The following is a 23970-nucleotide window of genomic DNA, read 5'->3' on the forward strand; positions in this document are numbered from 1 at the left end:
CCCCTGTCACTTACACTTAAACGCCGCAGTCGTTTAAGGGGTTAATGACACGCGGCAGTGCGATCGCTGAAGCGTGTCATTACCGGTGAGGTCCCGGCTGCCAGGTGAGGCCCCCACCTGCTGTGAAGCGCGCTCCGCTCCGGAGCGCGCTTCATAGCCGGAGAAACACCCAGGATGTAGAGTTACGTCCAGGGTCGTCTGGTGACAGACTTCCATCACGTAACTCTACGTCCTGGGTCGTCTAGGGGTTAAACCAAGTTACATTTAAAAAAAAAAACGTGAGCTCTTCTCTTAAAGGAGAAGTCCGGCAAAAATTTTTATTAAAGTATTGTATTGCCCTCCAAAATTTATACAAATAACCAATATACACTTATTACAGGAAATGCTTATAAAGTGCTTTTTCCCTGCACTTACTACTGGATCAAGGCTTCACTTCCTGAATAACATGGTGATATCACTTCCTGGATAAAATGGTGATGTCACGACCCGACTCCCAGAGCTGTGCGGGCTGTGGCTGCTGGAGAGAATGATGGCAGGGGGATGCTCAGTGTCCCTCCAGTGCCCTGTGTCCCTCTGTGTCCCCCTGCCATCATCCTCTCCAGCAGCCACAGCCTGCACAGCTCTGGGAGTCGGGTCGGGACATCACCATTTTATTTAGGAAGAGAAGCCTTGATGCAGTAGTAAGTGCAGGGAAAAAGAACTTTATAAGCCTTTAGTAAAATTTTTCGCTGGACTTCTCCTTTAAACTGAGAGACCACTGTGTGTCTGTGTGTATATATATATATATATATATATATATATATATTCAGGGCCGGATTAAGGTTGGTGAAGGCCCTGGGCGACAAGATAAACCGTACAGTGATTTATACAAGGGGCTACTTACTGTAGGGGACTAAGTACCTACCCCTCCTCACTCCTGGCTGTATGGCTCAGCATCCCCCTCTTTTCTGCATATGATGGTCACTAGAGGTTGCAGTGCAAAGGAAGATGCCAGGCCCTAGAGACAGGATGGGGGAGGGGTGAGCATCGCGGTGTGTTCTCATTTTGTGTTTATGTTAATAAAGCAATGTGAGAACACAGCACTTTAGCACTTTCTGTGCTCTCTTGCCCACTGTGTTAGCCACCACAGATAGCATATGCAGTTGTTAATTGCAGGCGGAACCAGGACTTGTAAGGGCCCAACAACACAGGACAATTATCGTGGGAAAAATCGTTAAAACGTTCGAATTTAAACGATAATCGTTCTGTGTAATTGCAGGCAACGGTTGAAAAATCGTTTGTATGACGTTGATCGTTGATATACATCAGAACCTAAAATTGACGCTAATCGTTCGCTGTAATTCCACGTTCGTTTGCTCAAGTTCTGCGTTTTTTCACTAATCGTTCAGTGTAATTGCACATTGTTCATTGTTTTTCTGGGATCAGAAGGAATAAACGATCATAGTAAAGGCCCTATTCAACGGAACGATTATCGGCTGATATCGGCTGTTACGGCCGATAATCGGCCCGTGGAATTGACAGCAATGATCAGCCGGCATCGTTCATGTCGGCTGATCGTTGCAGTCGTTTGTTTTTCAACATGTTGCATCTAGCAGATCGCTGCTCGTTTACATCGTTGATCGGGCCCTCCTCGGCCCGTGGAATAGGACCCTAACAGGAACTTCCCGATGTCCCTGGCTGCTGTGATAATGATCTCCCGCTCTGTACACACAGGCAGCAGCACCTGGTGACAGCTTCTCCCCCAACCCGGCCGGGACACAGTGGAAGAGAAAGCATTCTGTAAGTCCTGCTCTTTCTTATCTCTTTAGGGCTGAGCTGGAGGGGAGAGGGTGAGGTGTCACTGTGGGAAGACGGCAGGCAGTGTCAGGCTATATGTGTGTGTGTGTGTGTGTGTGTGTGTGTGTGTGTGTGTGTGTGTGTGTGTAGGGGGTGGGGGGGTCAGCTTCTTTCTCTGGATTCCCTAGTTTCTCATTACAGTATAAATACAGTAACTTGTATTTATTGTTGAAAGTTTCTGGAGCTCATGAATCAGTTGTCTGTGAAGGCACTGTAAGGGTTAAACCTGTCTGCTGCAATAGTCTGCTGCTGCAGAAGTCTCCAATAAAAAGAAACTGAAAGGGCCAGAGAAGTGACAGCTAATCACAGTACAGGACCCATATTCCTATAGTAAGGGGCTTATTACATGGAGCGATAATCTGCCGAATCGGATCTTCGCTCCTTGTAATAAAGACAATGATCAGCCAATGACAAAGATCATGTCTTTTGGTCCTGACCTAAAATCATCAGCTGCCAGGCGCACATGACTACATGTCATATCGATGCGGGGCCAACGGCTGATAAATGTGTAAAAAATAATAAATGTACACAAACCTGTCAATGCACCCTAATGTCCTGTAGCTTTGGCCCGCTCCCTACAGTGTCTGAAGTGACAGGCCGCTCAGCCAATCACTGACCGCAGCACTGTCCTGGTGATTGGCTGAGCGGCCTGTCACTTCAGACACTGCAGGGAGCGGGCCAAAGCTCCCAAAGCCAAAGCGCGGACAGATATGTGTACTTTTATTATTTTACACTTATTAAGTAAGGGCTGCATGGACAATCAAATATATATAACATAAAGTCTGTCTAATATGGCTCTATGGGTCCTTTTACATGGTCCATTGTCAAAAGTTCCAATCAGCCGATGGGTGGACATTTTTCCCACTCATCAGCTGATCGCCGGCCCTTTTACACTGTCTGACAATGAGCATTTCTAGGAATGGTTATTGCCGATAATTTGCCTGTGTAAAAATGCCCTTACAAATAGCATCATTAAAGTGTCTCAAAACCTTTGACATATCAGAGAGACATGTCAAATGTTTTGATTGGTCTGAGTGTTCAGACCAGTACAGACTGTGAGAGCCAGGAGAAGACAGTGGTAAGAGCGTTCTTCTCCGGGTTCTGTGTCATGTGATGTGGCTCAGGGTCTATGGAGCCCGACTGATTTCACTGACACGGAGCAGGGAGCAGACTGCTCTGAGTGCGGTCTTCTCACAATCAGTACGGGTCTGAACACTCAGCCGCGGATCGATCAAAACTTTTGACATGTCTCTCTGATATGTCAAAAGTTTGTTATATCCCCTGGGGTTCTGGAGTAACTTCTACACACTAAGGGCCACATGTATCATTCGGCGAACGGATGATTTTCGGCGGAAAGTGCCGATTTGCGTATTTTTTTAAACGCAAATGGCCGATTTGCGAATAAAATATTCGCAAATCGGCACTTTCCGCCGAGTACGCCAGGGGGCGGAAAAGGGGCGGAAAGTGGGCGGAACGGAGGGCGCGGACTCAGAGTCCGCGCGATTTACCATCCGTTCCGCCAAAATGTACGCCGAAAACCTACTCCAGTCCTCAGCTGGCGTAGGTTTTCGGCGGTGCGCAAAGGCGCGCACAGGATTTATGTAGAGGCAGTCCGCCTCTACATAAATCTCCGTAGCGCCGGAGCTGCGGGGGCATTTTTACGTCCGGCGTAAAAAACGCCGGACTTAATAAATGCCTCCCTAAGACTCCACAGAACATTTCAGGGGAAATTATTAGCATACTTGTTCGTTGGTCTTCAATAATATGCCGATGCATACTGATGGATTTAGTAAGAAACGAACACCTCTTAGTAAATCTAGTGGGTCCAGGGGCATAAATGATACATTTCTCCCTATGTATTCCGATCTTCTGCAGTGTACAACGCACCTAGGACCCTTCAACTACAAAAGCTGCAAACACTACAACTCCCATCATTTACGGACAATCTGCAGTCCTCAGTATATGCTGGGAGTTATGGTACATATGAACAGACATGACACCGTCACCTCCTTTTTGCATTCTGACATCTCTACACAGGTGTAAAGGGTAAATTTTGCAGTTTTCATACCTTATTTTATATCCTCGCGGCATTAGCGCCACTTAACCCACGCCCACAACACCACGGTTGGCCCCGCCCCCTCGTCGGCCATTGGAACAGGCTGGCCGAAAGGTCTAGACCCCACCCCTTTGCGTCGGCCAACCAATGGGCGTCAAGGGGGCGGACCAACGGCACCGTTGTGGGCGGGGCTAAGTGGCGCTAATGCCGCGAGGCCAACTTAATACAATCTGCAGTTGATAAAAGGACACTTTTTACTTGAACAAACACCATGACATATGATATGAAATAAGGTATGAAAAACGCTAAATTTACCCTTTACACCTGTGTAGAGATGTCAGAATGCACAAAGGGGGTGACAGTGTCACTTTAAGGGGTTGTCCAGCAACCCCTGCGGCACCATCACCCACTCAGGCGGTCCTCCTCCCCTCTCCAGAGGCGTGAGCTGCTCCCCCTTCCCTTGTCACGCCAAGGTGCCCCGCTGCCCCTGTCAACCCCAGCTGCTCCCGTCATCCCCAGCTGCCCAGTCACCCCCACCTGCCTCCCTTCCCCAGTCACTACCAGCTGCCCCAGTCACCCCCTGCTGCCACCCCTGCCCCACTCACCCTCAGCTGCCCATTCAAATTTACCTGCCTCCCTTCCCCAGTCACCCCCAGCTGCCCCCCTGCCCCAGTCACCCTCAGCTGCCCATTCACCCCCACCTGCCTCCCTTCCCCAGTCACCCCCCAGCTGACCCAGTCACCCCCAGCTGCCCCAGTCACCCCCAGCTGCCCATTCACCCCCACATCAGAGAAGCCGTCACCTGTGAGTCATTAGTAACTGCACTGTAATCACCTCTATAGTGCAGAGCCTGTGTATCATTGGGGTCTAAATGGGTCAGTGTATGGTTTGTGGTGGTTTGCGACAGCCCCGCGGTCACTACAGTACACTAGCGCAAACTTTTAAACTGCCTAGGAGCTCCTGACATCATGATGGGGGTCCAGTCCACAGAACACCTTCCATGTACGGACAAAATTCTACAAATGTGTTAATGTCCCCTTAGTCACTATGTGGTGGTAATGGTGGGGGTCATGGTGAGGTGACAATATTTGTTTTTTTATATACAGGTATTATTGGTAATATTGTTCTTGGTTTTCTGGATTTGACTAGTAATAGTGTGACAGTATGGTGATAATATGGTAGGGGTAGATGTTTTTGTTCTATCGCCTATTAGTGATGTTCTGGGGTCACTTCCCTGCACTGAGCCCCCACAAATCTATGTATTCTCACCTTCCACAAAGCATCCAGTGTATGATGCACCTAGGACCCAACTACAACAGCTGCGGGCACAACAACTCCCAGCATGTACTGACAGTCTGCAGCCCTCAGGATATGCTGGGAGTTGTAGTACAGTAGTACAATCCTCTGATAGCTGCCGCTGTAGACAGATGTATGGCTGGACCTTCAGGGCTGATGGTTGTCACCCACAGATTGCAGCCACCAGGAGCCTCTGCATACAGTAATTTTTAAAGGGTTGTCCTCTCAGAGACTACAACTCCCAGCATACCCTGAGCGCTGTATAAATGTAGGGGGTTCTAAAAGTTTTAGTTCAACTGCAAATGTTATTCACAAGGGATTTGTCACAGCTACAGATGAATCCACTTGGCCTTCCTCTTGGTTATGTTAATATGGTTGAAACGTTCTGGTTTTGGGACTCTTTATTATGTTCTATGCTTCAGGCTGGGTTCACACACAGTATATTTCAGTCAGTATATTTGGTCCTCATATTGCAACCTTAACCATTGAAAACACAGAAAGGCTCTGTTCACACAATGTTGAAATTGAGTGAATGGCCGCCATATAACGGCAAATATTTGCTGTTATTTTAAACTAAGGCCGTTGTATTGAAATAATGGCAGTTATTTACCGTTATATGACGGCCATCCACTCAATTTGAACATTGTGTGAACATAGCCTAGTGTTTTCAATCCACTCCTGGTTGAGGTTGCAAAATAGTGACCAAATACTGATTGAAATATACTGTGTGTGAACCCAGCCTCATGATGGAATCTGCTTCCTGGTTGTCTGTCTGGTTGTACTTGATGCCTGTACAGTCTGGTTGTCTGTTGGTTTTGAAAAAATTGCATAAATAAAACCTTTAAAAAAAAAAAAAAAAAAGATACAGATGAATCCAGGAGAGGAACGGGTCAGCATGTCGTGTCTCACTGGTTCTATATTGGTGGGCCCCAAGGAACATTTCCTCTGGTGGGCCCCAGGTACCCCAGTCCGACACTGGGTATAGATATATGCTGTACACAGGGTATATATCATATGCTACACACAGTGTATATATTATATGCTGTACACAGGGTATATATTATATGCTGTACACAGTGTATATGTCATATGCTGTACACTGGATATATATTAGGGATGAGTGAACTTTTGAAAAGTTCGGTTCGATCCACTTCCCAGAACACGGATGAGTGGGATGATGTCGTTGATCCCATAGTCATGCCTGCTAACAGTGTTGCGTCCTCAAAAGAGATCAACAATTGTCAGGACATGTTCGCAGAAACCTGAGATTTATCACATGTGCCATACAAGGTGTACGACTTAGCCCTCCCTGCTGCACTGCAGAGAAAAGGTTCCTCCCTTTGTGGGCTACAACACTTCCCACCGTTAGTTGACCTTGGGTCAGCCAATCATATATCTCCTACCTAATAGTCCAGAGGAGCTCCTGCACACTGTGGCTCCCTTCACCCAGGCTCACAAAATAGAGGACAGCCTGAGAGCTCCGGGCCTGACATCGTTGGTAAGACACCGGGGCAGGTTGGACTGCAGTCAAAGCAGTGGATGGTTGCAAGTTGGTGGAGGCAGAACTTGTGCAGAACTGGCCCCCTAAAGCACTGGTGTTATGGGTGCACAGAGGGCTGTCATATTGACTGTCTGCTGTCTGTCTGGAGGTGACAGTGGCAAGAATGGGCTAGCTTTCTGATGGTCTTCTGGGGGAATGTTGACCCAATGGGCAGTAACAGACATGTACTGCCCTTGCCTATAATTAAAAGGACCAGACATCAGCACTGGGGTGCACGGTCTTGGACACTAAGAATCCCAATGAGTTGCCAACATTTTTCTACACAACTGTGCAGTGATGGGATTTTTTTTGGACTTTTTTGATTTTTGTGGCTAAAGGAGGTTCTCCTATTTTTTTGAACCTTTATTGTAAAAATATGAACTGAGATTTTGACTTAATAAAGTAGATCAGCTTGAACACTGAAGTTGCTTTCATGTGTCTTGGTTGATACTCACAGACAGCTGTCACATTACATATTTGATTAGGCAGCACCCAGGTATGTCTAAGAAAACCAGGATATGAGGGATTATAGGAGTAATAATCCCTTCTATCCTGGTCTATTCTGTGATTTTATTTGTTATTGTTATTTTAACCAGATTCGTTACAAACTTTTTGCAAAGTTCGTAACGAAACTGGTTTGTTACGGTTCGGTTTGCTCATCCACCCATACCAGGGAGGTATTGAAGAGAAAGTATTTTTGGGAGTATAATTATTTTTATCAACATTATTCTGTCCACTTTGGATCTCACCAGTTTTATCGAGGTTTCTACTTTTTCACCCAATTCTTTCATGACCGGCACTACATTCTTGTACCCTAGTAGTAACATTCACAACCTCTGTTACAATCGGGAGGTTAATAGTGTCCAGAAAAGATTGTACTTCCTCTGTGGAACACTGGTTTTCTGTAGTATATAATTTTTTATAGTATCTTACAAAACACTCTAAAATGTCCTCTTGCGCTTTAATCTCCTCCCCCCCCCCGATCTTGTATTACTGAAATAGAATTTCTTTCTGCAATATAATTTCTTTCTGCTTGACTTTAATTATAAACATTACTAGGGAGATTTAGCAAAGGGTTTATCATTTTCCAGTTTCTGGCTTTTTATAATTGTGATTCAGAGTAACTCAGTGTCCCGCATTCTGCCATCTGTACCTGCTTCACATTGCCCAACAGGTGACAGTTGACTGTCCAGCAAAGAGGAGGAAGATACTGGCCACTGCACGCAGTATAGTTTTTTTTATTATAACATCCTATAATTATTGCAACAAACTTCATGAGACTCCTACATTTTTCAGTTTTGGTGGTAATGGCTCCAAGGAAAAGATTTTTGTATAGTCTGTAACTCTTGTAATGCAGGACATGTTGGGTACCTCTATGTTCGAGAGATGTTAGACTAACAAGGTATGTTATTAAACCCTTTTAAAAGCTGTATTTTCTCTTCATTGCTCGGTGGTTATGTAAACCACTTGGTAGCCCACTTGTCAGAACACAATAAAAAAAAGTAAACAAAGACTTCCTGTAAAAAAAAAAAGGAAACATTTTTATTTTATTCACTTTTTGTGCATTTCTGTATAAACCATATTTTATCTTCAGTACTTAGATAAAAACGTCAATCTAAAAATGTACAGTTATAATTCTTAACAAAGTATAATAAACATAAAAAAATACAATAACCAAACACACAACAAGGTACAGTTAATTTGAGCACATGAAATATGTACAGGTGGAACATGCATGCCTTGTAATACTGCAGGAAATCACTCCATTTTAGCTAGAATGGCTCAAAACAAAATTTTGTTTAAGAAAGCGGCTAGGTTTTTTTTTTTTTTGTTTTGTTTTAATTCTCCATGCCCACTGTACCTGTGCTTATTCATTCATAGGAAATAAAAAGGGTACACAATGTGAACATGAGGGGATGTTAATCACTGTATAGAGTTGGTCTTTATTCAATAACAAGTCTTTTTTTTCCCCACATGAACAAACACCTTAGTATAGTAAAGAAAGAAGCAAATACTAATGCCCCTAAACCCTCTACTCCAGCTCACTGTAACAGGTAGGTTGCCTGTTTATATGGCAACATTGGGCAAGAATCATAAAGCATGTAAAAGAGAAACTGGTATGAATTGCCAACAGCAACCAATCACCGCTCTGGTAGAATAAAAGGCCGAGATGTGTTTGGTAATGGCTATGAACAGTTTACACTGGTTTCTATTTTACACATTTTGATAAATCAGGACTCCTGAGTAGAGATGAGCTAATCACTCATCTAAATGAAGCAAAGGGCGATGTTTGAATATGGCATCTGGGGAAACATGCCATGATTTTTACCTTTAAGAATTCCATATAAATTTGTGAGAAAAATCCTTGCTATGCATTGGAGGCACAATCAATGAACACCATATTATGGATCTGTATAACAAGCATCCCTGTTTACATGCCCTAGGGTTTATGGTATTCACAGAGAGTGGTTCTCCGTTTGACCATGATTTACATGGATGGCCTTTCATGAAATCCTCTTACTGGCTGCAGCTTACTGAGTGTCAGGAGTCATACCTGAAGAAATCAGCTGATCACTATGGCAGCTCCAATATTGATAGGGTTCCCCTTGGTGAGACAACCCTGATAATATAACCATGTGCATAAGAAAGCCATTTACATTCAGCTTCTTTGTAATTATTTTCTTCCTATTACAAATATACCTGTACAACTGGAGCTCCAGTTTCATGATCAGGGTTGAAAAAAAAGTGCTAAAGCAAAGCAGAATGTATTCCAAATACTGACACAAGTGCTTTCACTTTCTTCCACACACACGGGCCAATAATGTAGCCAAGTGTCAGCAGAAGTAAGGTCTGAATGACTGTGACATTTGCTTCCACCAACAGGGTAAATCCTAAGGTGCAAATATGATCAAGATAAAACTAAATGCCTTAGAAATGTAACAGAAGAGATGGATGTCCTCCTAATCTTGTAGAGCAGTAACGCACGAGACAAAGGCATTGGACGCCACACATTCCCATCAGGGACAATATGAAACACAGCACATGACTGAGAAATTTTCATCTTTTTCCATTTTTTGTATATTTTTGTGCGCTGGCCATTGAAACATCAAATGGAAGTAAAAGGCATCACTTTCTTTTTAAAAATAGACATATTTACATTATTATTCCTATGTCATTAAATACAATTCAAGTTTAGACAACTTTTTTCTTAAAAAAACATAAGTTTGGCTTTTAGCACACGAGTAGACCATGTAAAAAGGCCAATGCAGATCTTCTATAATATTAAAAAAACTAAAAAAATTAAAAAATATACATCTAAAACCAGAGACTCTTTATACACTGTCCGGTAATGTGCGTGCCATGGATTACAATATACTAAGGCTTAGTGTCTTTTTAGAAGTCAGGCTGTAGATATAACCATTCATTTTGATGTAATATCCTTTGATGCAAGTTCTTTTCTTGCTTATTACAGTATAAAGGAACGTTTAACAGTTGTATATTGCTCTATGCTGAGGGCCTGGACAATATATTACTACATATTAACCCATAATGCCTTGTTCTGTCATAACAGCAGATTTACAATTTTACGTCACGATCAACATGAACAGATGACATTCTACGACCTGCTTTAATATGCAGCATGACTTCTAATTATTATTATACCATGTATATCTAGATCATAATCTACAATTCCCTGTGGTGTTGCATTGTGGGAGTTCAGGCAAGTCTGATGAAGAACAAAGAAGAAAAAACAATGCACCGCAGTCCTGCACGCACTGTTCAGACATTTATGTGTGATGCCAGTAAATGCCTGAATGTGAATACAATACAATACAATATCAGCTAACACAAAGAGGGTTAAGTCTTTGTAAGTTTACTCAACATTATATTTAGATGATAAAACAATGGTCCAGATTTGTCAAGCTGCCTGATGCGCACACTGTCTGACTTTCCCCATAGCTCAGGTATCATATCTGAACAAGGTCTGGTAAAATAAAACGTGAGCTGTGACTGTTTGCTGAGAAAACCAGACAGTGTGGGCTTCAAGGAGCTTGGTAAATCTTGGCCAACATTTAAGACCAAAGATACATGTTAGTCTTGGATTCACTTGGTGCAGTCAGTTTAGTGCATAAGGTTTTTTTGAACACAGCAGTGACATGAGGACAGAGCCTAGACGGTGGCACACAAAGGCCCAGATTTATCAGACTGTACAATAGACACAGGTGTACACTGCCCATACCAACCAATCACAGCTCAGCTCAGAACTGTAGGTACTTTGTGTGCTGCCATATGGTGCTGTTTGCTCTGCTATAAACAATATCTATGGCACAATGCCATATGCAAGCTAAGAGATTGGTACTGCACTATGGACCCATACAGCACAGATGTATAACACAGCCGTGTACCTGAATCTCAAGAGACGTTCAAAACACAATTAAAGTACAATTTGATCCTCACTACAGGCATTAGGGATAGGGTGATGAACATTCAGACTTTTCTGTAGTGTTTTCACTGCATAAACCCACAGTAGAAAAGAACCTTGTGACAATGTAGAAAGACTCTTGTAGTGGGGCTTTAGGACTCTCGGAGTCTAGTACGTCACAATCATTTGAGATTCCAAGTAGGAAACAATCATGAAAAGCATTGTGAGTCTCCTCTACACATCACTTGAATCTTTGGTTTTTCAGGCACTCAGAGCCTGTTTCTGGTGTCACTGCAGCAGTCAAGGATTTAGTGCTAAATGACGTTCCTCCTGTCGGCTGTTAATACTTTACGGCTATCAACACAGACCTGTCTTGCAGTGAATGTCTGCAAGATAGGTTTAAAAAATAATTAAATAAAATCTATAGTTTGATCAACACCTGTCTGGAAAGGAGCAACACTTCTAAGCCAGCAGCCTCAGCTTTCAAGACCAGAGAACATCACATGAATCTAATGATGGTTTAGACGTAGTGTTTACACTTTAGAGAAGCTATAGCCCTTGGATACGAGTCCTCGGCACAGATAATACTGTCAGGTTTAGGGTCCCAGGCCCTGGTGCTTGCAGTAACTCAATAGCAAGCAGGAAGTCTTCTTTTAGGTTATCACTCATATGTTTTTCTTCTTTTTGAGGATGGCGCACTCTCAGAGGCATCCTTATTTGTAACACAGATCCAATAAGATATTTAAAAAAATTAAAGTGCAAAATTCCTCATAGATAAAGTATAATGGGGTTTACTGCCAGAGGAAGAGGACAAAGAATTTAGTCTTTTAATAGGCCGTCCAACATTTCTTTTATCCCAGTAAAATTTACAAACAGATAAATTGGATAGTCCTACCCTAGTGCAATCTAGAAGAATCCCAGTGATTACTTCCTGGCGAGCGCTCATGTCATGTAACGCAGGTGAAAAGACACAAGTCTCGGCACTGTTACCTCTTAGACCTTACCTTAATGTTTATTGTAGCTGCCCTAAATGTTTTAGATAGTGTTTGAATAAAAACAAAGAACATATTTAAAAAAACAAAACAAGTTCTTCACCAATGAAACGGTTTCTCAATTAAATGTCCTATAAATTGTAAGGTTCACACAGTCCAAGGTCATCATGGTCGCCATTAAGAGTAATGATATTCTTGAAGCAAAATTTGGCAATACAGAAACATAGGCCCTGAACGTGTTTCACTTCAGCCTGGGTAAAACTAAAGCACCTTTAGATGGGGGACGCAGGGTGAGGAGACCAAGGTCCAGATGGTTAATCGGCAGAGTCTAGGCCGTCTGATGGTGGAGCAAACTTAAGACGGAAAGTTCCTGGATAAATAAAAAAAATAAACATTACTAACAAGAATATAGAAAATAAACTGTCACATGTGCACAGACAACTGACTTAGCAATTCACTAGAGAAGGGGCTTCTCTAATGTACAAGATTCCTTTATCAGAGACAGGTATCAATGATTAAGAAGGTTATTGAAGCAAATGATCACTTCAAAGGCTCCATTACAGTTAATAATCCTATGAAATGCAAGCTTAACCTTGGTTAGAGGACAGCCTCCCTATGTAACACTGAATTTTCCAGTGCATACAAAAGGAATTATCACTACACCACTCTCAACCCTGGAGACATAAATATAATCATAGTTAATGTCAAATTATTCAAAGCGGTATTGCATCTATGGCTGTTTTATATAGGGTTACTGGGACTACACTACTGATGGCCATAAATATCAGATCAATGAAAGTCTGACTGCCAGCATCTCTGCTGATTGGCTGACTGAATTAGACAGGCGCCAGCAGACACCATATCTGCCTTTGTTCTTTACCATGCACAATATCATACTTCTGGTAGTGACAATATCTAGTATTGCAAGTCACTCCTAACTATCTGAACAATAGAGGAACACTATGCTCAGGGAGACCTTCAAGGGGTTTTCAAGGTAGAATGTCGTTTCTTTTGTTTTTTTTTTAACTTTCTGCTCAGACAGGTGGGGGGAAATACTAAACACATGTCCTCACTCCTCCAATGACGCCACTGTCACGGTGCACTACACTTCCATGGTCAAAGCGAGACACTGCAACCAATCAGCCCTTTAATGCTGCGTTTACACGAAACGATAATTGGCCCGATCGTACGATTAACGATGTCTGAGTAACAATTTTATTTTATTTTTTATAACGATCCGTGTTTAGTCGGTATGATATATCGTACGGAAAAATCGTTTTGCGATCGTTTTAAGATCGCCCGCCCACAGCCCGGCCCCCCGCCCGCTTATCCGCAGCCCCCTGCGCCGCTCGATCGCCACCCCCGCTGCCCCGATTGCCACCCATTCCACTCCAATCGCCATCCCCGCGAGCATACTTTATCTGCTCGGCGTAGCGGGTGTTCGAAATTCCCGGCTCCCCTCTTCAGTGCATTGATTGGCTGAAGAGGAGAGCCGGGAATTTCAAACAGCTCCTCTTTAGCCAATCAGTGCTAACGTGCATTGATTGGCTAAAGAGTGGAGCCGGGAATTTCAAACGGCTCCTCTTCAGCCAATCAGTGCTGAAGAGGAGCACTGATTGGCTGAAGAGGTGCTGTTTGAAATTCCCGCCTCTACTCTTTAGCCAATGAATGCATGGCAGCACTTACGCCGAGCAGGTAAGGTATGCTCGCGGCGGGGGCGGCGAGCGAGCCGGCGCAGGGGGCGGCGGATGAGCAGGGGGCCGGGCTGCGAGCGGGGGGCCGGGCTGCGAGCGGGGGGCCGGACTTTCGTGACGACTGTTTACACGGAACGATCTGGGAATTTTTTGCTAACGACGATTTTAGAACATAAGACATGAGAACGTAAGATCAAAATGAACGATTTCTCGTTTGTCGTTTGATCGTTCGCTGCGTTTACACGGAACGATTATCGTTCAAATTCGTACCCTAAGGCTAGGCAATCAATATGGTTTCAGACAACACTTTAAAAGAGGTCATCTGGGAGTATTTGGTTTATTAAACAACAGCAGGGCTCTTCAGGTAGATTCACACATGGGTTCATTTTATTTGAATGGGATCCACAAGCCCCATTTAGAGTAACAGGATAGTCACAGACATTTCTGTGACAGAAATTTAAAAAGTTTCGTACCCTTCCAGCCAATGCAATGTACACAACACTAGTTACATTACAGGCAGGTGACCTGTACATTGCACAGACTAAAGGGCTGTGAGCAGGGTGAGGTAAAGATTGAGTGGCTCCATGATGTTTCCATGCAGGGGCACTCAGCTTTGTAAAACACTTTACATGTACAAGCTATGTTATTTAAATTTAAATAAAAAAAAAAAAAAACCCCTACATATACGAACACATATAATCCTAGACAAATATAATGAAATTCACTGAACATAAATCTGTGGCTGAGAACACGTTACCTTGCTGATTAAAATCCATTGACGGCTGCTTACAGTCCTGAGCGCGGTGGCCACTGACACCACAGTTATAGCATGAAATGTTCCCAGTCTTTTTGTGTGTTGTGCCATTAATGGTTCCCATCATGCCCTGGGGCTGGTACACACCTGCTGTGCCTGTTATAAAGTTCTGCATTGGAGGCAAGGAAAAGCCTGGCTGCCCTGTTAGCATAGAGTCCGGATTCAAGCTGTTATTGTATGGTGTGTGCACTACAGGAAATGAACCACTGTTGTTGTATTGCTGGGTGTTAATGTATCCGTTATTGCACACTGGGCTGAATGGCATAAAAGAGAAAGGAAACACTGAGGGAGTTGAAAACTGATGCTGGAAATAGTTGCCATAATTGACAGTGACTCCACCAGACCCACAACTGCCACTGCAGCCGCAGGAACTGCAGACTGTGCACCCCGCCTGTGGTGGCTGCTGCTGCTGATGATGATGGTGGTGAACATGGTGGTGGCTGGGAGTCTGATTGGAAATTTGAATGTTCATGGTTGGTGCATTGCCACTGCCACTGTAGTGGCTGTTATCAGATGTGGAGGAAACTGATGGGCTCGAGCTGGGGACAGGACAGCTTGGCAGGTTTGTCACATTACTATATGACGTTGAGGCATGGTTGCTGGAAGTGGCGATGCTGTTTGCACAGAAGTTGCCAGGCATTTGGGCTACAGGCATGCCACTCAAAGCAGAAAAGGCAACTTTGGTATTGGCTGTATACAGAACACTTCTGGGGTTTATTATTGCAGGAGAGACACTGGTGCAAGTTATCTGTCCAACCACAGAAGAATCCGATGACGATACAAGAAGCTTCACTGGTGTGCGGGTAACGTGGAAGACTGAAGTAGATGGCATGGTGGTGGGGGCATTGCTTTCCACCATTAGGGCTGGCTGTTGAGCTGGTTTTACCGTTCTCTCCCCAGACAAAGTATTTCCAACTTTAGCCCGGACACCAAAGTTTACAGTCTGCTGCATGGAGCTGCTGTCAGGGATTATGGGAAGTACCTGACCAGGCTGCAATGGGCTGGATGAAGCTTTAACATCCAGGAGCAGATTCCCAAAGCTCTTCTCTATTTTCATGCCACTTCTGGATCCAGATAAAACTTTACTCTTATCTTCTGAAGACAAAACGGAGTGTGGAGACGGCTGAAGGATTTTAATCTCTGTGCCACCCCGATCTGATTTGTGCAAAGTGTTCATGAGGTGAAGGGGAGCAATGTGAGAGGAGCCCCCGGCTATTATCTGAAGTGATACTGGATGATGGCTTGAAGGGCTGGAACCACTATCATTTTGCACTGGTAAAACCTGAGCTGTAGGGCGAACTGAACTTGATGTAAAGTGATTCACCAGCAAAACAGACTTGTCTTTCTCTGTGCAGTCCAAGTGCCTTCCAAGACCTACAAAACAATAAGGGTTATCAGGAGAAGGAGACTAAGTTTGCTAAATGAATGCAAAAATATTTAACTTAATGTTTACTACACATTTAACCCTTGGAGCAGTGCTTCTCAAACTGTGAGGCGCCCCCTAGTTGTTGGTGAGGCCCAGCTGGAGAGCCAGTTTTCACAAAGTAACTATGATCGCCACAGTCCTTTAGCTGTTTGCAAAAATCTCCATTTTAGCAACAATATTAATTTATTTTGTACTTACTTTATTAGTATATAAAGCTTGGGAGATGGGTAAAAGGTAGCCCTAGCATTATTTTCAGCTTTTAAATGGACTTTCACCACAGATAGTGAGGCCCAGGCATCCTCTTGGTTAGTCTGGTGAGGCCCAGGCATTACCTTGGTCTGTTGGGTGAGGCTCCAGTAGAAAAAGTTTGAGAAGCACTGCCTTAGAGGACCGGGCCAACTTCAATTTCTGCGTTTTCGTTTTTACCTCCTTGTGCTTAAAAGGCCATAGCACTTGCATTTTTTCACCTAGAAACCCACATGAGCCCCTTTTTTTTGCGCCACTAATTGCACTTTGCAATGACAGGCTGAATTTTTTCATACAGTACACTGCAAAACCAGAAAAAAAAATTCAAAGTGTGGTGAAATTGAAAAAAAACAAAAAACGCATTTCTTTTATTTGGTTTTTTTTTGTTTTATATATGTTCCTCAAGTCGTTACGATTACAACAATATGTTACATGTATAACTTTCATTGTATCTGATGGCCTGTAAAAAATTCAAACCATTGTTAACCTTAAAGGAGAATTCCGGGGTCTGGTAAAAAAAAAACAATTTTCAAATAAACAAGGGATCATGTCTAACTTTTATGTAGTAACAGTTTGAGCCCAAAATGGTTTCTCTCTGACCCCCACATCACCTGTTCTGATCATCACCTGGTCTCTCTTCACTTCCTGTTTGAGCTCCCAGCTCCTCTTCCTCGTGGCTCTTACAATGCCACACCTACTGTACACTCCCCTCTGCTCTTTGTCCAGCCCACCTTCTGAATATTCTTATTACTCTCATTAACCTATATCCCCGCCCCTTCATCCTGCATAGCATCACTAGTACGGAGTCTGCATGGCCTGAGGGGACCTGTTGCTGAAGTCTGAAGTATCTTCTACCAACAGCTTAGCAAAATAGTAAATCATTATACTCCAAAAACAGCACATAGATATGCACCTTTACTATCTAACATATAGTGTAGAAACATGACAGTATTGATTTCACATCCCCTGTTGTAAACCCCCCCCTCCTCCCGTTATGATCGCTGCACAGACAGCCTGGCCGGCTGAGGAGACAGTGAAAGATTATCTCCCCCTGCACTCCCCCCTCCCTTCCTCCCGTTATGATCGGTGCACAGAAGTCCTTTCAGTGTCTGCACAGCCTGCCTGACTTTCTGTGCACCGATCATAACGGGAGGAAGGGAGGGGGGAGTGCAGGGGGAGATAATCTTTCACTGTCTCCTCAGCCGGCCAGGCTGTCTCCTCCTGCACTCTTCTCTCCACCCCCCCACCCCCCCCTCCTCCTGTTGAGTGAACAGAGTGAGGTGTTTGCAGAGCCTGCATAAGCCTGTCATGCTTTCATCCACCTCACCTCCCACCCCTGTTCTGGTACCTGCCTTCCACCTCAATCAAAATCTCTATTTCTGAATGTACTGAATGGTTGCAAACACAAAACTAATATGAATAGCAAGTACAACAACACTGAGCTGTTGCTAGCACTGGTGTATATACATATGTACTTGTACTTTTGCTAGCAACATCTATCTATCTATCTATCTATCTTCTATCTATCTATCTCCTATCTATCTATCTATCTATCTATCTCCTATCTATCTATCTATCTATCTATCTCCTATCTATCTATCTATCTATCTATCTATCTATCTCCTATCTATCTATCTATCTATCTATCTATCTCCTATCTATCTATCTATCTATCTCCTATCTATCTATCTCCTATCTATCTATCTATCTATCTATCTATCTATTATCTATCTATCTATCTATCTATCTATCTATCTCCTATCTATCTCCTATCTATCTATCTATCTATTATCTATCTATCTATCTCCTATCTATCTATCTATCTATCTATCTATCTTCTATCTATCTATCTATCTATCTATCTATCTATCTATCTCTATCTCCTATCTATCTATTTATCTCTATCTCCTATCTATCTATCTATCTATCTATCTATCTATCTACTATCTATCTATCTCCTATCTATCTATCTCCTATCTATCTATCTCCTATCTATCTATCTATCTATCTATCTCCTATCTATCTATCTATCTATCTATCTATCTATCTATCCCCTATCTATCTATCTATCTCCTATCTATCTATTATCTATCTATCTCCTATCTATCTATCTCCTATCTATCTATCTATCTATCTATCTATCTATCTATCTTCTATCTATCTATCTATCTATCTATCTATCTATCTATCTATCTATATCTATCTCCTATCTATCTATCTCCTATCTCCTATCTATCTATCTATCTATCTATCTATCTATCTATCTATCTATCTCCTATCTATCTATCTCCTATCTATCTATCTATCTATCTATCTATCTATCTATCTATCTCCTATCTATCTCCTATCTATCTATCTCCTATCTATCTATCTCCTATCTATCTATCTCCTATCTATCTATCTCCTATCTATCTACCTACCTATCTCCTATCTATCTATCTATCTATCTATCTCCTATCTATCTCCTATCTATCTATCTATCTATCTATCTATCTCCTATCTATCTATCTCCTATCTATCTATCTATCTATCTATCTCCTATCTATCTCCTATTTATCTATCTCCTATCTATCTACCTACCTATCTCCTATCTATCTATCTATCTATCTATCTCCTATCTATCTCCTATCTATCTATCTCCTATCTATCTATCTATCTATCTCCTATCTATCTATCTATCTATCTATCTATCTATCTATCTATCTATCTATCTATCTATCTCCTATCTATCTATCTCCTATCTATCTCCTATCTATCTATCTATCTATCTATCTCCTATCTATCTATCTATCTATCTATCTATCTATCTATCTATCTATCTCCTATCTATCTATCTATCTCCTATCTATCTATCTCCTATCTATCTATCTATCTATCTATCTATCTATCTCCTATCTATCTATCTATCTATCTATCTATCTATCTATTATCTATCTCCTATCTATCTATCTATCTATCTATCTATCTATCTATCTCCTATCTATCTATCTCCTATCTATCTATCTATCTATCTCCTATCTATCTATCTATATATCTATCTATCTATCTATCTATCTCCTATCTATCTATCTATCTCTATGCCAATAATATCATGGTGTACACACAAGGGGATGGGCAACAGCATCACTAAAAAATGCAGCTCCCTGCTTCCCTACTGCTGCAGTGTCAGTGACACTGCTCTTGTTGTTCTATTCATTGCATATAGAGGACGATAATACTGACAATAGATCATAATACTGATGCTCCCTGCTGCTGCAGTGTCAGTAACACTGCTCTTGGTATTATATTCAGTATATATGGATGGCAATAATACTGACACCAGTATTGGTGTCAGTGTTATCACCATCCATATACATTGAATAGAACACCAAGAGCAGTGTTACTGACACTGCAGCAGCAAGGAGCATCAGTATTATGATCTATTGTCAGTATTATCGTCCTCTATATGCAGTGAATAGAACACCAAGAGCAGCAGGGAGCATCAGTATTATGATCTATTGTCAGTATTATCGTCCTCTATATGCAGTGAATAGAACACCAAGAGCAGCAGGGAGCAGCAGTATTATGATCTATTGTCAGTATTATCGTCCTCTATATGCAGTGAATAGAACACCAAGAGCAGCAGGGAGCAGCAGTATTATGATCTATTGTCAGTATTATCGTCCTCTATATGCAGTGAATAGAACACCAAGAGCAGCAGGGAGCAGCAGTATTATGATCTATTGTCAGTATAATCGTCCTGTATATGCAGTGAATAGAACACCAAGAGCAGTGTCACTGACACTGCAGCAGCAGGGAAACAGGGAGCTGCTATTGTATATGAATTTCCATTGCTGCTATCTTTTTATAGTGCCCCATAAATAAATAATCTGAGTGAAAAAAGGCAAACATTATAAAAATATCATGTTTTTAGCCATTTTGGCTTACCTTTCCACAGAGGATTACACAGGCATCAAAGTAAACTTTCACACTGCAGCATGCCAGACGAGGAGTAATGAAAACAGTCCAAGACAAGCCAGGTTCTAAAGAAAACTTTTATTGTTTTGCAATTTGTACATGTTAGGGGGGATGGGAACAGCATTGCCCACCTTAGCTCACCTTAGCCCACCACAATAAAAAGCTCTACTCATCGGCTAGGCACACAGCAGTCACATGGTGTTCAGGGCTGTTTGCTCTGCCCTGAGAACCATGTGACCAGAAATCCCGTCCAGGAAGGAGGAAGTGCTGATTGCCTAGTCTGCATATGCATGAGGCTGGGGGCGTGCCAAGGCTCACAGGCGTGCCAACTGCACAGAAGAACACTTCAGGAACGCCCCGGATCGTGACGTTGACTGCTGCACGTCACGACCCATGAAGCTGCAGGGGACCAGGGACTCGTCGTGACATAGGCAAGAGAAGAGGAAGTAGTGGACTTCCGGCGGCTGGAGGCAGCAGGAAAACTCTGGTAAGGGAATGTAATCAGTAATCAGTGTATATTGAGATGTTATATAACTTTTTATGTGGGGAGGGAATAGGGCAAAAAAATTTTCACCGGACTTCTCCTTTAACCTTAAAATCGCTCTATTACCAGGCTTATAGCGCTTTTATCCTTTGGTCTATGGGGCTGTGTGAGGTGTCATTTATTGCGCCATGATGTGTTCTTTCTATCGGTACCTTGATTGCGCATATACGACTTTTTGATCGCTTTTTATTACATTTTTTCTGGATTTGATGCGAGTAAAAATGCACAATTTTGCACTTTGGGATTTTTTTGCGCTTACGCAGTTTACCGTGCGAGATCAGGAATGTGATTAATTAATAGTTTGGGCGATTACGCACGTGGCGATAGCAAACATGTTTATTTATTTTTATTTATAACATGGGAAAAGGGGGGTGATTCAAACTTTTATTAGGGGAGGGGGCTTTTTATTAATAACAACACTTTTATTTTTACACTTATAATAGAAGCCCTCCTGGGGGACTTCTAGTATAAGTACTCTGATCTCTCATACAGATCTATGCTGCAGCCGGAAGCAATCGAGTGCCGAGCCAAGATAAGTGCCATTACGGCGCTGACCCCGGACGGAGCTATCCACCACACTAGACACCAGTGAACGGCTGCATCAATTTGCATCAAAGTTGACAGCTGCATCCGATTACTTTATTAGCGGGCACGGCGATCGGACCGTGCCCACTAATAGCCGCGGTCCCGGACAACGAGCAGCACCCGAGACCGCAGCGGTTCACAGCGCGGCTCTGCTCTGAACACATGGAGGCAGCCCTGGACGTACACATACGTCCAGGGTCGCTTAGGGGTTAAAGTGTCACCGTCGTTTAATTTTTTTTCTTTTTTTTTTTTCTTTCAGAAATCAATAGTACAGGCGATTTTAAGAAACTTTGTAATTGGGTTTATTAGCCGAAAAATGCATTTTACTCATGAAAAAGCAGTTTGAAGCTCTCCCCCGTCTTAATGGTTTTCCTATGGAGGGGGAGGGGTGGAGGGAAATAAGGCACCAAAACCGGACAACAAAGCGTTAATTTACAGCTAAATTACGGGCTCTCTCCTCTGAAGTCAGCACTGACCTCTTTGACCTCAGAATTTCCCCGCTTTACAAACATGGTCTCTAATGATCAACCTTGCCACAATAAGTATTTCTGCATATATGTTTCTTAACCTGCTTTTGCTTCTTCACATTGGGTTGCCATTGTTTCCTGGCCTGGGTTGCTCAGAACACACGTGAGCCGCATCTCCCCTACTTCGTGCATGAGGAGCACAGCGGGGCTTGGGAGCTCGTATATATACATGCATGTGCAGTAGCTCCCATCCCCTAGATATGACAGTGGGCTTATTTGTTAACTTGAGGGCAGGTGCAAAAATCCTGGAGCTGTCTGTTTATCAGACATTATGTTGATTTATAGTCCTCCCCATGGCTTTCCTAGTATCTTTTAATATGAGGAAGCAGATCTGTTCTTGCAGTTGACATACAGGACAATTCTAAATCTGCTACCCCATATTCTTGGCCATGCCGTATGGACAAACACTTTTTTTCTCCCCATATACACACACACAGAAGCTCTACTGCTGCGACAGCTGTAGGGCTACGTACTATGGCACTGAGAAAGGTTAACAAGGGAACGACACAACTGCTTTTATCATGGTCTTATGGTGACGATCCAATGGAATGAAAAAGCTGATGCTGGAGCAGGAAGCTTCCCTGTGTCCTGACACTGCTATGAGTGGTTTCTATAGCAGCATTGGAGTTGCACATGTTAAGGCCAGTAGCAGTGATGTCATCAGAGAACCATCAATCAAAAATAAATCCCTGAAAAGATCAGGTAGATTGAACAGTTATAGCGCTGGAAGGATCTCAAAATAAAACCCTTTAAGTTGTTATATAAACTTAACATATACTATAAACTAACCTTTTACAAGCAGTAAAAATGCTGAATCAGAATAAGTGGGACTGTCTAATAGATAAAGTAAATGCTCTGCAGTTCTTAGCATTTGAGATATTTGTCTTAAAGGGGTTGTTCAGCGAAAATCTTTTTCTTTCAAATCAACTGATGTCAGAAATAAATTACAGATCTATATAACTTTCTATTAAAAAATCTCAAGGTTTCCCATACTTATTAGCTCTTATATGTCATGCAGGAAATGTTGCTTTATTTTCAGTCTGACACAGTGCTCTCTGCTGACATCTCTGGCAGAGACAGGAACTTTGTCTCAGTTTTCTATGAATCCCCATTAAAAAAAACTCTCTCCTGCTCTGGACAGTTCCTGTCTCGTCCAGAGATGTCAGCAGAGAGTACTGTGTCAGACTGAAAATAAAACATTTCCTGCATGACATACAGCAGCTAATAAGTATGGGAAGACTTAAGAAATTTTAACAGAAGTAAATTACAAATCTATATAACTATATCTATATAACTATAACTAACACCAGTTGATTTATAAGAAAAAGCTTTTCGCTGGACAACCCATTTAAAATAGTGGCATGGGGTAGGCTTCTATACTCTCTGTACGCATCCACAAAAGAACATTACAACTAGCCTCTCCATGACTCACAGGAATCACAGACTGTATTCACTTGTCAGGCAGATTCCGCAATCCGCCGAAAGAATTAACTTGTCTATTCTTTGGGCGGAGGGCGGAATCTGCCTGAACAGAGAACGGAGTCTGTGGCACAGGTGAAGAGGGAAGCAGGAGCGTGCGCCACTAGTGCTCCGCGTATTTTCCTCAGTGTGCACATACCCTTAAATAGCAGATTATAAGGATACAGTCAGTTGATATAGGCTGACAACAATGAGAAATAGATTGCATCTATCAGCAACAAAATGAAAGCTACAAGCTGTCAATTTTGTAATTCATTTTCTTCAGAAATCACAGTCTCGTTTTATGGTATGGGTGTTGGGTTTCATAGTATGGTCTATTCCCTAGATAGCTGTCAGCTTAAGGCTACATGCACACGCCAGTAAATTTTGGGGACATTATGGACAGGGAAGGCCTGTAATGGAGTCTCCCCCCCCACCCCCCACCCCCCGGCATGATGTATGAACATCATGCTAGGAGCAGAGAAAATGTTTGGATCTCTGCAGTACTGTAGTCACACAACTGCGTGGCTCTTCACTACAGTCCAGCGGACATTCAAACAGTTTCCCCACTGCTGG

General features: G+C 42.7%; 1 protein-coding gene across 1 annotated transcript in view; it reads right to left on the reverse strand.

Moving 5' to 3' along the window:
- Nucleotides 1-12280: 12280 nt before the first annotated feature.
- The window catches only part of LOC138789790 (zinc finger CCHC domain-containing protein 14-like), a 54369-nt gene continuing 42679 nt past the window's right edge, over nt 12281-23970 (reverse strand). Inside the window, exons 12-13 of the mRNA XM_069968601.1 lie at nt 14595-16025; nt 12281-12513 (exon numbers count right to left, since the gene is read on the reverse strand). Of these exons, the coding sequence (XP_069824702.1) occupies nt 12458-12513; nt 14595-16025 (1487 nt within the window). The 3' untranslated portion in view covers nt 12281-12457. The remainder of the gene's footprint in view (nt 12514-14594; nt 16026-23970) is intronic.

This window comes from Dendropsophus ebraccatus, chromosome 4 (assembly GCF_027789765.1).
Source record: "Dendropsophus ebraccatus isolate aDenEbr1 chromosome 4, aDenEbr1.pat, whole genome shotgun sequence".
Classification (NCBI taxonomy): domain Eukaryota; kingdom Metazoa; phylum Chordata; class Amphibia; order Anura; family Hylidae; genus Dendropsophus; species Dendropsophus ebraccatus.